We start from the raw sequence: 13,705 nt of genomic DNA on the forward strand, positions 1-13,705 counted from the left end.
TACTTATTTAGTCATTGTGAAAAGTGTACAAAGTTTTTTGTCTCCTTTTTTTATTTGCCTTTGCTTGATTAATTGAAAAAAAAATATGATTATTTGCTAGTTGTTTTTTGTTTTTGTATATTTTGTGCATTGTGCTCCTCCTTATTCCCTACAGGTCGTGCATGTCCTCAACACCTGCTGCTGATATCGTTGAGCCTTCATCGGAGCCGAGCGCGATCTTCACCGGAGACTGCGGGAGCGGTTTCGCGTGGTAGCCGAGACGATTGAAGCAGACGCGGCAGACGACGACACCTTCTACGAGTTTCGAGTAGACATGGCGGACGCGGAAGAGAATAGGATCTTGAATGAAATTGGAAAACCGTCACTCGATGGTTTACCTGCGAGCATCAATGCACCGACAATCGACAATAATAATTTCGAGATCAAGGCTGGCACTAAATCGATGTTGCAGAATGCGATACAGTTTTATGGCAAGGATCACGAGGATACTAGTGTCCACATCGCGGGGTTTCTAGAGGTTTGTGCCATGTTTAGGATTCGTGATGCATCACCGGATGCTATCCGCCTTCGGCTCTTCTCGTTTTCTTTACGGGATAGAGCCAAGGAGTGGCTTCTTTCACTTCCAGCTGGATCTATCACCACATGGAATAAATTAGCTGAGAAGTTCCTTCAGAAATATTTCCCTCCAGAGAAAACTGTTCGGTTGAGAAACAAGATTCTGAACTTTCGTCAGGACGAGGACGAGTCCCTTTACGAGGCATGGGAGCGTTTAAAAGAGCTTATGAGAAAGGTCCCACATCACGGGTTGCCCAAGTGGCAACAATGTCAGATCTTCTACCATGGTTTGGACAGTCAGGGACAGATGATGGTTGATACATACTCGGGTGGTGATATCGGCACGAAAAATACCACCGAGGCATTTGAGATTCTGGAAAAGTGTGCCGTGAAAAACCAGACGCAACAGCCCCTGAGGGGAAAGAGTTCTCGGCAGGGAGTTCATCATGTGGACGACTACACAGCCATGATAGCATGTATGGACACCTTATCTTCGAAATTTGATCGAGTGATGGAAATGCACTCGAGAGGTTCTTCGAGTGGGGGAGCATATCAGGTAGGTGATTTTTCGACGGGAGAGATGTCACACGAGCATGTTGATTTCATGGGAAACCAATACTGTGCTCAAAATAATCCCTACAGCAATACTTATAATCCGGGGTGGAAGAATCATCCAAATTTTAGTTGGAAGCCTGACGCTTCTAACCAGCATCCGCCTGGATTTGCTCCACGTCCCACAGCTCCAGTTCATGGAGCATATGGTCCACCTCGACCTCAGCAGGCACCTTCTTCTAGTGATCCCAGTGTGCATGATATGCTTAGTCAAATCTTAGCTGGTCAAAACACTCAAAAGGCAGAGAATGAGAAGCGCTTTAGGGAGTATGACGGCCGTTTCACGAGGCACGAGAGTGAGTTGAGAAGCCAAAAGGCTTCCGTGCAGACCATTGAGAACCAAGTTGGCCAGATTTCCAAGATGTTGTCTGAGAGACAACCAGAGGCCTTCCGAGCAACACAGAGCCTAATCCAAATGCTACTGCAAAGGCCATCACGTTGAGAAGCGGAAAGACCGCTCAAGCCATCCCTCCGGCTGTCCCAGAAAAGCCAGTCGATGACGATGAGGTTGATAAGGAGATTGAGGCTGAGTCTCTGGGTGAGGTGCAACAGAGGCGAGTCCCAGCAAGTACCGCACGACCCAAGGAGCCAGTGAGAGAGTATGTCCCTCCCATTCCATATCCGGGGAGGTTAAAGAAGCAAAAAATGGAAGAACACTATGGTAAGGAACTTCATATAAATTTACCATTTGTCGAGGCACTTGCTCAAATGCCTAAGTATGCCAAGTTTCTGAAGGATATCCTATCCAACAAAAAGAAACTTGAGGAGCTTTCGCAGGTGACCTTGAATGAGGAGTGTTCAGCGGTTCTTCAGAACAAACTACCGAAGAAGATGAATGATCCTGGGAGTTTCACTATCCCGTGTTTGATTGGTAGTTTGTCGGTCAACAATGCATTAGCTGATCTTGGAGCTAGCATAAACCTCATGCCATATCCGGTTTTTACTAAGCTAGACTTGGGAGAGTCCAAGCCGACTCGTATGAGCATTCAGCTAGCCGACCGTTCAGTGAAGTACCCTTGAGGCATAGTTGAGAATATGCTGGTGAAAATCGACAAGTTTGTCTTTCCTATCGATTTCGTGATTCTAGACATGGATGATAATAAAAACATTCCACTTATCTTAGGTCGCCCATTCCTAGCCACTGCGAGAGCCTTGATTGATGTCTGCACTGGTAGAATTACTCTTACGGTCGATGATGAGGAGGTTACCTTTGACATTGGGAAATCCATGCAACACTCACAGAGTCAGGATGATACACTCTACTTCATTGAGACTATCGATACATATGTGAGTGATCATCTTCATGCTACATTCGAGGAGGATGTTTTGCACACACAACTGCTAGGAGGAGAGACTTTTGGTTCGCCCAGTGTGGACCGATTAGTTGAGGAGGTGTCACACCCCTAATTTCCACGTGTCACCGGTGGGCCCGGTGGGGGATTAACGTGACGTAGTTGGTATCATCATAGTCAAACAACACAAATTTTAATGCACAGCGGAAGCAAAGATAGATTTATTTCAACATAATTTATTGTAATATTCGAGTATCACAAAATGTCGAAATAGAATCCACAGGCAGAATCAAATAAAAAGGAAACTTTATTTCAACAGACTTCATGCATCCTAAGCTTGCGAGACTTCTATGGATGCTTAAGGAGTGACCAGCCTATTACGCGTAGTACCTGCACTTAGTCTTTTTGGAAAATACGTCAGTTTACACTGGTAAATACAATTTAACTGACTCATTCTGAAAATGTTTAAAATTGATTTAAATGCCCGTGGCATAAAACTTTTTATAACTTGGGATAATTATTTGCTTAATAATCTTGTAAAAGAATTACATGTTCGTTCTGCGTTCGGTAGCCCGGGTCGTGCCGGGTTAAAGATTAATAGACACACCACTTAATATAATTCCGCCGCGAGACTTCTCTCGTACCGACGATTATACATGTTGTACAGCACTACGGGTGTACGCCTACACCCGAGTGCTAAGGTCGTGGCCATTCTTTGAATGATGCCAAGGATATCCGGGACATGGTCATTAAGCCCCCAAAGGCATTAAACAAACAAAACAGCATTTTCAAACGGGTTAATTTGACTGCACATAACCAAGACCGGTTAAGGTCAATTCCCCGACCAAGCGGTATTTTATATACCGTACCCCAAGCCCGTATAGGGAAAATAAGTTAAACGTATTTACCTGAGCAAGTATAAACCAAATATAACGAGTGCAAGTAGCTTTTACTGGGCTCCTAGCTCTGGAAATTAAGGTTTTAATAACCTATTAGAATCCTAACGAGTCTTAAGCTTAGACCGGTTAGTTTTATAAAAGATTACGGTTTTAAACGCACAATAAGGCGAAGACCGTTCTAGAATGTGGTTTTGACCCAACAAGCTTGCACACTTGTTTATTATGGGTAATACAATCACATTCTGGATTTTGAGACCGAAAAGATATGGTTTGACCCGTTTCGGCTAAAATGGCCAAACTAGTCACATAAGCCGATCCGAACGCGTATAATGCGTAACGAGTAACCATAAGAGTCAAATACAAGTTTCTAAAGTCAATGTGCTTAAAATATGTTGTGATATCAGAATGATACCTTCCATTATGCCCCAAATGATTTTAAACCAAAACTATGCCTCATAAGGGCGTTTTGGTCATTTTATAGGGTGTAAAAGGGTTAAAATGATAACCTGAGTTACAGGTCTGATTAAATTAGTAAATATACTTAATTTACTAAGTTATAACAGTAGGGTATCAAATCTATGTGAAATTTATTATCTTTAACTTTACTATGCACCGTAGGGGCATTTTGGTAATTTCACATGTGCTTAAAAGGTCAATTCTGGAATTCTGAGTTCAAAACATTTGCCTACTGTTTAAAATATAAAAGTATACTAATTACATCAGTAGGTTCAAACCCTTATGCTAAATAAGGTTCTAGTGCACACATATGCGTTAAAAATGCCTAAAAAGGCGATTTGGAGCCATTTCCGGGTTTTCTGTAAAAAGCTGATATTTTTAATATTCCAGAAGGCTCAAAATAATTTATTTATCATAACAAATCAGTAGAAATTGGTTTGAGGTCAAAAGGTTTTGTAAAACTCATTTTATGGCTAAAAAGGGTAAAACCGACATAAACCGAATAAATCTTAGAACACTAAGTTATGCTCAGCCTAAAAATAAATAAAAATCTCCAAAAATCCCAAAATATTATTTTATAACAGTGGGTAAAAAGTTTGGTATAAAAATTTGGGTTTTGATAGGCTATACATAATTTACGCCATTTAATTAGTAAGGAAGCTCTTAATTACGCTATTGAACATAACTCTTAATCTAGACCTCAAACTGACTTCAAATTTTGGGTGCAAGTTTATAAATCAGTAGTTAAGGTCAAATGGGCATAATGGTCAACATATAAGCGATTAACGGAAACATGCATGTGAATAGGATATCTAATGAACCAAGTTGTATAATCTCAGAGAGTTATACTAACATGTAAATAGGTTCAAAAGAAGCTCTAAGGCAATCCTAATCTTGGCTTAAACGGGTCAGAGCTGAAAGTCAAAGCAGAAGTCAAACTTTGCGACTTTTGGTTCCAAACCGAGCCTAACTGAAAATTGTCGAGTTGAACATGTTGGAACATGTTCTTACTTTAATTACCAAGTTATTTTAATGATCAAACAGATTGCATGTAACCTACATTGCTAATTATGCATTAATTCGCAAATAGTCATTTCTGTTGACTTTTTATAATGTACTTTGACTCGACAATTAGCATAGTTAGAGTGGGATTCTGGAATCACCCTTTTAAGGGTTTGTTACCCACATAATTACCTACTTAAAAGTATTTTTAATTCGGGATATTAGTTCGTAATTATGGACTAATCCCGAAGTCAAACCTTAATTACGATGGTTTGACTTTTAGCTAATTAACTAAGCTAAAAGTAATTAGAGGGGATTAAGGACACTTACAAGAGTCCTAAGAATGCTTATGAGGCCTAAGAAATATTTGTTGTAGTCCAGGAGCTCCAGAGAAGTCTTGAACCAAAGTTGCAAATGAGCATACCAAGTGTTCACAACATCAAGTTCTTATATAGTGAACCTTGAGGTCCAAGATGATGCCAAGGTAGTCTAGAGTGGTTACAAGATCACCCCAGGTGTCTCTATGATGCTATAAACTGCCTAGCAAGCCCCTGGTTTCGAAAACCATTCATTTAAGTCGGTTTAACAGGTTGAACAGGCAGCTGTCCATTTCCTGCTGCCAGCGACTGCCTTACGGACCGTAAGCTTAAGGCCTTGCGGTCCGTAAGCATCTCTTGCGGACCGTATGCTGAAACAGTTACGGTCCGTAACCGACCCTTGCTGAAATCGCCCAGGTACCCTCCTTACGGACCGTAAGACTAGGGCCTTGCGGTCCGTAACCGTTGGTCAGAAACAAAATTTTCACAAACTTCAAGTCTTGACCATGCAATCTCGTGGATTCCGAACTTCATGCTACTTTCTCAGTTGTGGGACCTATTGGCTCAGCCATTGCATGCTTGTATGTCCCTTACATGTTTCTACACTTTGGCATCTTGTAATTTCTTAAAGTGACGGACATTTCCAAGGATTTAAATCTTGGATTCTCACAAGAGTTGGTTATGCTAGTTAACCATTATTAATTTTCTTTTTCACAAGAATTCTATTCAACATTTTAGTAGCAACATTCCCAATAATCCAAATTCCATATAAAAGACGGACTTTAGAAACGACCAGTTAATATATATATATATAAGATGTTTGTCAAACGATTTAAGGATCTTGGGGTTTATAAATTTGGGTCGCTCAGAGGTATTTTAATATCATGTCGCCCTTGGGGTCGTTCAGAGGTATTTTAATAACATGACACCCTTTTTAAATCCTACCATACATCTTTTTATTTGATCCGGTTTTCCTGACACATCTGTCTCTCATGACACGTGTCTTTATTTTATTGGACAGGAATTTCCGAGGTGTTACAGGAGGTGACCTGTCTGATAGGTCATGCGTCTCCCCCGTGTCCCGAGGTATTTTAGGTTGTGGATCACATTACTGAGCCTAAAGCACGCCCTTCTATTGAGGATCCACCTTCGGTTGAGCTTAAGGAGCTTCCAGATCATTTGGAGTATGCTTTCCTGGAGGGTGAGACTCATCGGCCCGTTATCATTTCTGCTAGATTGTCGAATGAAGAAAAGGATCGATTGCTTGAAGTCCTGAAGTAGCACAAAAGGCGATTCCTTGGAAGATTATGGATATAAAAGGGGATCAATCCATCCTTTTGTACCCATAAGATCTTGATGGAGGAGGACTTTAAACCTGTAGTACAGCATCAGAGGCGTTGGAACCCCAACATGCAGGAGGTTGTGAAGAAAGAGGTCATCAAACTACTTGATGCAGGTTTGATATACCCGATCTCTGATTCACCATTGGTTAGCCCTGTACTGGTAGTCCCAAAGAAAGAAGGCATGACAATGGTGACTAATGAGAAAAACGAGTTGATTCCTACTCGTACTGTCACCAGATGGAGAGTTTGCATTGACTACCACAAACTCAATGATGCCACGAGAAAGGATCATTTCCCACTTCCTTTCATTGATCAGATGTTGGAGAGGTTGTCGGGCAGGATGTACTTCTGCTTCCTTGATGGTTTTTCGGGTTATTTTCAGATTCCCATCTCTCCTGAGGATCAGGAGAAGACAGCATTCACATGTCCCTATGGCACATTCGCCTACCGGCGGATGCCCTTTGGACAGTGCAATGCCCCGGCCACATTTCAGAGGTGTATGGTGGCTATTTTTCATGACATGATCGAGGACTCCATGGAGGTTTTCATGGATGATTTTTCTATGTTTGGAAGTTCTTTTGATCAGTGTTTCGGGAATCTGAAAAAGATGTTGGCTAGATGTGAAGCCAACCTTGTGTTGAACTGGGAAAAATGCCACTTCATGGTGAAGAAGGGCATTGTGCTTGGGCACAAGATTTCACAGGCGGGGCTCGAGGTTGACCGAGCCAAAGTCGAGAGTATTTCAAAGCTCCCGCCTCCCACATCCGTGAAATCTATTAGGAGTTTTCTGGGTCATGCAGGTTTTCACCGGCGATTCATAAAGGACTTTTCCAAAATCGCCCGTCCCATGACTCAACTCCTCGAGAAGGATGCCCAATTTGTTTTTTCCGATAAATTCCTTCGGGCATTTGAGATGTTGAAGGAGAAGTTGGTGAATGCCCTGATCATGGTTGCTCCCGACTGGGAGCTGCCATTTGAGTTGATGTGTGATGCGAGCGACTTCGCAGTCGGGGCTGTCTTGGGTCAAAGGAAAGATAAGCACTTTCACCCGATTTACTATGCAAGCAAGACCTTGAATGACGCTCAGGAGCACTACACCACGACAGAGAAAGAGCTCCTAGCTATGGTCTTTGCCTTCGACAAGTTTCGGTCATATCTTATCCTTTCCAAGACCATTGTGTACACGGATCATGCAGCCCTTCGGTATCTTTTCAGCAAGCAGGATGCTAAACCGAGATTGATACGTTGGATTTTGTTTCTGCAAGAGTTTGATATTGAAATCCGTGATAAAAAAGGGGCTGAAAATTTGGCAGCCGATCATTTGTCTCGTCTTGAGCATTCCGAGGGAAAAGAGACTCGTGGGCCTAACATCAATGACAATTTCCCCCATGAGTTTCTCATGAGGATCGAGACTAGTGATGATTCCCCATGGTTTGCTGAATTTGCAAACTACTTAGCTAGTGGCATCCTGATCAAGGGGATGACCCATCAGCAGAAGCGAAAGTTCTTTGCAGATATCAAGCACTACTTCTGGGATGACCCTTACTTGTTTAGGGTAGGAGCGGATCGGATGATCTGGAGATGCGTGCACGGTGACGAGGCGAGGGATATTTTACGCCACTGTCACGAAGGACCCACGGGAGGCCACCACGGAGCGAACAACACAGCGAGGAAAGTGTTTGATGCCGGATTCTTTTGGCCGACTATTTTCCGTGATGCCCATGAGTGGGTGAGGTCCTGCGATGCTTGCCAGAGGGAAAGCAACATTTCTGCACGCCATGAGATGCCACAAAACGGCATCCAAGTTTGTGAGGTTTTTGACGTATGGGGGCTAGACTTCATGGGCCCTTTTCCGACCTCTTTTGGTAACCGCTACATCCTAGTCGCTGTTGATTACGTTTCTAAGTGGGCTGAAGCACAGGCTTTGCCTACTAACGATGCGAGGGTAGTGGTGAGGTTTTTGAAAAAGTTACTTGCTCACTTTGGTGCCCCGAAGGCATTGATTAGTGACCGTGGGACACATTTCTGTAATGCACAGCTTGAGAAAGCATTGTCCCGATATGGTGTGCAACATCGATTCTCTATACCATATCATCCGCAGACGAGCGGACAGGTCGAGGTTACTAATCGGGGTATCAAGCGGACTTTGGAGAAAACGGTTAATTCTAGCCGTAAGGATTGGTCTGAGAAATTGGATGATGCACTGTGGGCTTTTCGGACAGCCTACAAGACTCCTATAGGCACCACACCATTTAAATTAGTCGATGGGAAGTATTGTCATTTTCCTATTGAACTCGAGCACAAAGCACTGGGCTTTGAAGACAGTTAATCTTGACATGGCTGCTACGGGTGAGAACAGGTTTGTGCAGATTCACGAGATTGAGGAGCTTAGGCACGATGCGTATGAAAGCTCCAAGCTATACAAGGAACGTACTAAGACGCTTCATGATGCCCGCTTGAAGGACAAGAAAGAATTCCGAGTGGGTGATCGTGTGTTGTTATACAACTCACGTCTCAAGTTGTTTCCTGGTAAGCTTAAGTCTCGATGGTCGGGTCCCTACACTGTACGGTTAGTGTTTCCTTATGGAACCGTGGAGATAGGCCATGAGGATGGCCGGTTGTTTAAAGTCAACGGGCATAGGTTAAAGGCTTATGCTGGAGGGCCCGTTGACCCGAGTGAGGAGGTTGTTACCCTCCACCCCAGGAACAAATGAATTCGGGGTGGTGAGTCTAGCTAAAGACTCATAAATAAACTTAGCTTGTATTTGTGTTTATTATTTTTGTTATTATTTTTATGTGTGGTTATCTATTTATTTTCAGGTTGCGGTTCGTTCTGGTCGCGAGGAATGTTAGAGCTTGTTGTCGGCTCTCAGGTATGTTAGTTCGGTTCTTTTTCTTGGTAGGAGATGCTTCGTGAGTGCCCCGGGTTCAAGGAGTTTATCTATATATATTTCCATTCTCTACATCCTTAAAAAAATTAATTAAAAAAAATTAAATTCGAAAATACCGCACTACCAACAAAATCTGGCACCACCAGACAACTTTTGCAGATCAATAATAGAACCACTTTAATAAAACTCAACCACCACCATTCTTCTTCTTCATAACCACCTCCTTCCTCCATTGAACCCATTCAAAGCACTCACGGATTCTTGCATCTCCTAGCTTCCTCCAAGAAATTCTTTCATTCCAACATCATTCCAGGTATGAATCGTTCCCTTTTTCTTGTTAGTTTCATGTGTTTTGATGTCATGTTCTTCATAGTTAGTTTCTTTAAGTTTTTAGGGCTTGGTCTAAATCACCCGATTCAAGCCCGTTTTTATTGTTTTTTGTGTTGATTTGAACCATAATGGACCGATTTACAAAACCCCTAAGCAAAAATGTGAAAAAAATCCGGGTTTCGGGGGTGATTTGAGCGATTTTCCGATCTGGGTTCCGTCGAGCATGAGGGTGCCATAAATCGGCACAGTCGTGATCTTCAAACTGTTCGTCGGATCTTCATAACTCTGCCTAGATCTTAAAGTGGCACGAGGGTGCCATATAGTGGCATGGTCGTGCTTCTCATGTAATCGCTGAAATCAGTCGTCGGCAATCGGTCAGACACGAGGGTGCCGATGTGTTGCACGATCGTGCGACTCGAAAAATTGGTTCAAACCAAAGCCGTTTACGGCCGAGCACGATAGTGCCGTGGGAAGGCACGGTCGTGCTCCTGGGGAATAAAAACCCAGACAGGGCAGCTTTCTGGGATCAAATCACTGTACCGGGTCGGATCTGGGACCCGAGGAGGGCCAAAGCAACATGGATCTTGGACCCACTTCACCGAGTCATCGAGCGCGCCATCTTCCACGTCATTGGAGGACGGGGTGACAACACGGGTAATATCACCACCCGTGATCTTTTCCACCTTTACTGCATCATCTCCGGCTCGAATTGCAACTTAGCCATCAGCGTTGCAGAGTCGATTTTTCGGGGTGTTGGGTCGACACTCACATCGCGCATTTGCGCATAGGCCTTTGCTACAAAACTTTCCAAATACTATCCGATTTCTTTACACAATTTGACCGAAGCTTGTGACTATGGCCTTCTCAACCTGCAACAGCTGAACTCCATGCATCTGACGCTCAATGTAGATGGGGTCCCAAAACTTGTGGACAAATTGGGAAGGATTTGGGACCCACTGCCTGTAGATGATGAGGCTGATGATGATGGTGGTGGTGATGGTGGTGATGGTGGCGATCATGACGTGCACATGCACGATATCCCCGTTCAGGGGTAGGATGGGGGCGCTGGAGGAGCGGACCCCCACATGCAGATTGGACATTTGGGTCATTGGTTTGATAGCCCGAACTAGGAAAACATGTATGGTGGATTTGGTGGTGGAGGTTTTGAGCATGGTGCTTATGGCGCTTACGGTCCTTACGAGCCGTCAGCGATGGATCTCTGGAGCCATATGGACGGGCTGGCATTAGACCAAGAGGAAGTGAGGCGAGATGTGGGTCTAATACGCGCGGAGCAACACCGGCAGGGTAACTTCATGGAAGATATGTACGAGCAAACCCGATGCAGCATGGATTGGTTGTTTGGTTCATAGCAGCACATCGCGAACTCAATCAACCATCCATACACACAGCCGCCGTCGCGTTTTACATGACGATCGAGATTTGATCGCAGGGATGACGTCGGTCCTTCGGGATCCGGTGAGAGGTTTTAGTCCCACTCCCCATCTCGTATTTTTATTACCATTTCGTGTTTGAGGGGTGCACCATTTTCCGTTGTACGTACACCCCTCCGTCGTAGGTGTTTAGTTTTTATTGTTTTGTTAGTGGGTTAAATTAATAAACCAAGGCAAGGGAAAATGGGTTGGGTAAGATTCTTGTGTATTTGATCATGTTTGCTAAATGTGTAGTGTTGGCTCAAATTATGTTGAATAAACAATGAGATGATGGCTTGGAAGTTCGTTGTGGATGCTCCTTTTTACTTCATTTTGTTCCGCTTCTAGCCTTATGTTTCAGGGGAGTTTTCGTGTTCCCGCCTTCCTTTATTTGTATTGAATTCGTAATTCATTTGCTTATTCAATTTTTTGTTGTACATCGAAGGCGATGTACAATTCAAGTGTGGGGAGGTGGTCTATCGCTTGAGCTTTGTTGTCAAAATAAATAAATAATAATAATAATAATAATAATAATAATAATAATAATAATAATAATAATAATAATATTAACAATAATAATAATAATGCAAAGCTCTCTTTTAATAATTTTTGTGGCATATAAATCAAATCAACATAAGTATCGAAATAAGCACGAAAATTTTTGATAAATAAATTGGGTTAGCGCAACGAAAAAGGGGGGCTTGCTCGTGTAAGGAAAACCGTCAAAAGTAAAATGTTTTTTTTGTATAAAATTGAGCATGAGAAATCAAGCGATTGACCTACTTGTTTGCCTTTCATATTTACCCAATACGCCCATTTCTGTGAGTTATTTTTGAGCCTTATCGATTTAGGATTATTTTTGCTCATGTTTTTGCGGGCAAAGATTGAGTGTGCCGGATAACTTTTGCGATTTAGAACTTGTGTTAGGTATACATTGCGAGGCCACAAAGCGAGAATACAAGCATAGAAATGATTGAGGCATTAGGAAACCTTTTCATTTTTAGCCATTTTCATTCACGTCCCTACCCAAATCAATCCCCTAGTTAAACCAATTTGAGCCTTTCCCGTTCGTTTCTTGTAAACCACAAAATGTTAGCCACTTAGCCAAATTAGCCTTTTATATTTTTAACCCATTTTTTGGTTGGAAGCCCGGTTCGGTTAATGATTAACTTGTAGCTTTTGTATAGTTTCCCCTTAGTTGTTATGTCCCTCATGATCAAGAGCTTCCAGCTAAGTAGACGTACTTAGTTCTCTCCAAAACATGAGTTATTATTAAAAAAAAAAAAAACCAAAGAAATATAGTTGAAAAGGCGTTATCAAATGGCTTGGTTAGAGCGATTTTGGGAGCGAAAAGAAATACTTGTTGGTTAGCTCTCGGTTAGTTATCATCTAGTTGTATAGTTCTATTTTTCTTTTGCTTTAAGTTAGTCAAACCGTCGGGTTACAACCATTTTAGCCACTTTTCAAAATCCACTTCCATACCCTTAGCCCAAGCCAAGCTACAACCCAAACAAGACCTCATGATTTATGTTATATTTTTGCCGAGTGATTAGATTTGATCCTTCCACAAGCTTATGATATCGCATAGTTATCGTCTTGGCATCGAGTGTTCTAAACATACTCCATGAATTGTATGTGCACCTATATTTAGCCGAGTGTGTGTGAACATTGTGAGGATGCTTGGTGAATTGGTAGGGATTTCTAAGATGGATCATTGCTCATATTTTACATATTTTACATATCCCTTTTTGGTTGTTTCTTTATATCGAGCACTCCTTGATTGTTATAGCCCGAGTTATTTATTTGTGCTTATGAAATACTAGTTGAGATGATTGCCATTAGGAGAGTTTCGTTAATTTTAGTTTGCTTGAGGACAAGCAAAGTTCAAGTGTGGGGATGTTTGATGTATAAGAATTTATACATCTTTTAAACGTCAAATATACCCCGTTTATGCGAAAACTCTTTGTATTTTCATTAATTTTGGTACTCATTTGAGTTGTTTATGAAAATACAGGTCCGGGCTTCGGCTCGGTGTTGAAACGGAGGCTTTTGGAGCAAAATGGAGCGAAAATGATGCATTCCAGCAAACTGCCAGATACGGCACTACCGTGCCAAACACACGCACGACCGTGCCAATCACTCCGACAATCGGCACTCTCAGTCAGCACTTGCATCCAGCACCAGCACCATCAAAATCAAGGGACGCACGACCGTGCCAACCACTGGCACGACCGTGCCAGGTCAATTTAGGCCCCTGATCAGCTCGTTTCCGAGATCGGTTCAGTTGTTATCGAGCACTATCGGCACGCACGACCACGCTGTGACCCGGCACGGTCGTGCGACCTCGGGAGCTTTTGAGCGCGATTTTTCCCAAAATGGTAGCAAACTTGGTCAACATTCAAGAAAGTGGCTCTGACACTTGCCAAGCACGACCGTGCCAAAAGGTGGCATGGTAGTGCCAAACGCCCAGAGTTTAAATACGAGTTTCTAGCTAATTTGCAAGGGAGTTGGAGCATTTTGGTGACTTTTTCTCTCAAGAATCTGGTCTTGGAAGCTTGTTGGAGCCAAGAGGGAGCCT

At 42.8% G+C, this 13,705-nt stretch overlaps 1 protein-coding gene and 1 non-coding gene across 2 annotated transcripts; one reads left to right on the forward strand and one right to left on the reverse strand.

Moving 5' to 3' along the window:
• Positions 1–313: 313 nt before the first annotated feature.
• LOC110931833 lies at positions 314–2,187 on the forward strand. Its single transcript, XM_022175205.1, has 2 exons — positions 314–1,463; positions 1,571–2,187. Exons 1-2 carry the CDS (start codon positions 314–316, stop codon positions 2,185–2,187), a joined length of 1,767 nt encoding a protein of 588 aa, XP_022030897.1.
• On the reverse strand, positions 701–804 carry LOC118491015. The gene has a single exon (XR_004890240.1). It is a non-coding gene; the product is annotated as a small nucleolar RNA R71 (small nucleolar RNA).
• Positions 2,188–13,705: the final 11,518 nt, after the last annotated feature.

The sequence above is a fragment of the Helianthus annuus genome, chromosome 3 (genome assembly GCF_002127325.2).
Source record: "Helianthus annuus cultivar XRQ/B chromosome 3, HanXRQr2.0-SUNRISE, whole genome shotgun sequence".
Classification (NCBI taxonomy): domain Eukaryota; kingdom Viridiplantae; phylum Streptophyta; class Magnoliopsida; order Asterales; family Asteraceae; genus Helianthus; species Helianthus annuus.

What these genes read in the sequence shown, in the direction of transcription:
- LOC110931833 (XM_022175205.1), top strand. Translation starts at nt 314, where the DNA reads ATGGCGGACGCGGAAGAGAATAGGATCTTGAATGAAATTGGAAAACCG. An exon ending in CCGTTTCACGAGGCACGAGA is followed by an intron (nt 1,464 to 1,570) that starts GTGAGTTGAGAA and finishes CGAGCAACACAG; the next exon opens with AGCCTAATCCAAATGCTACT.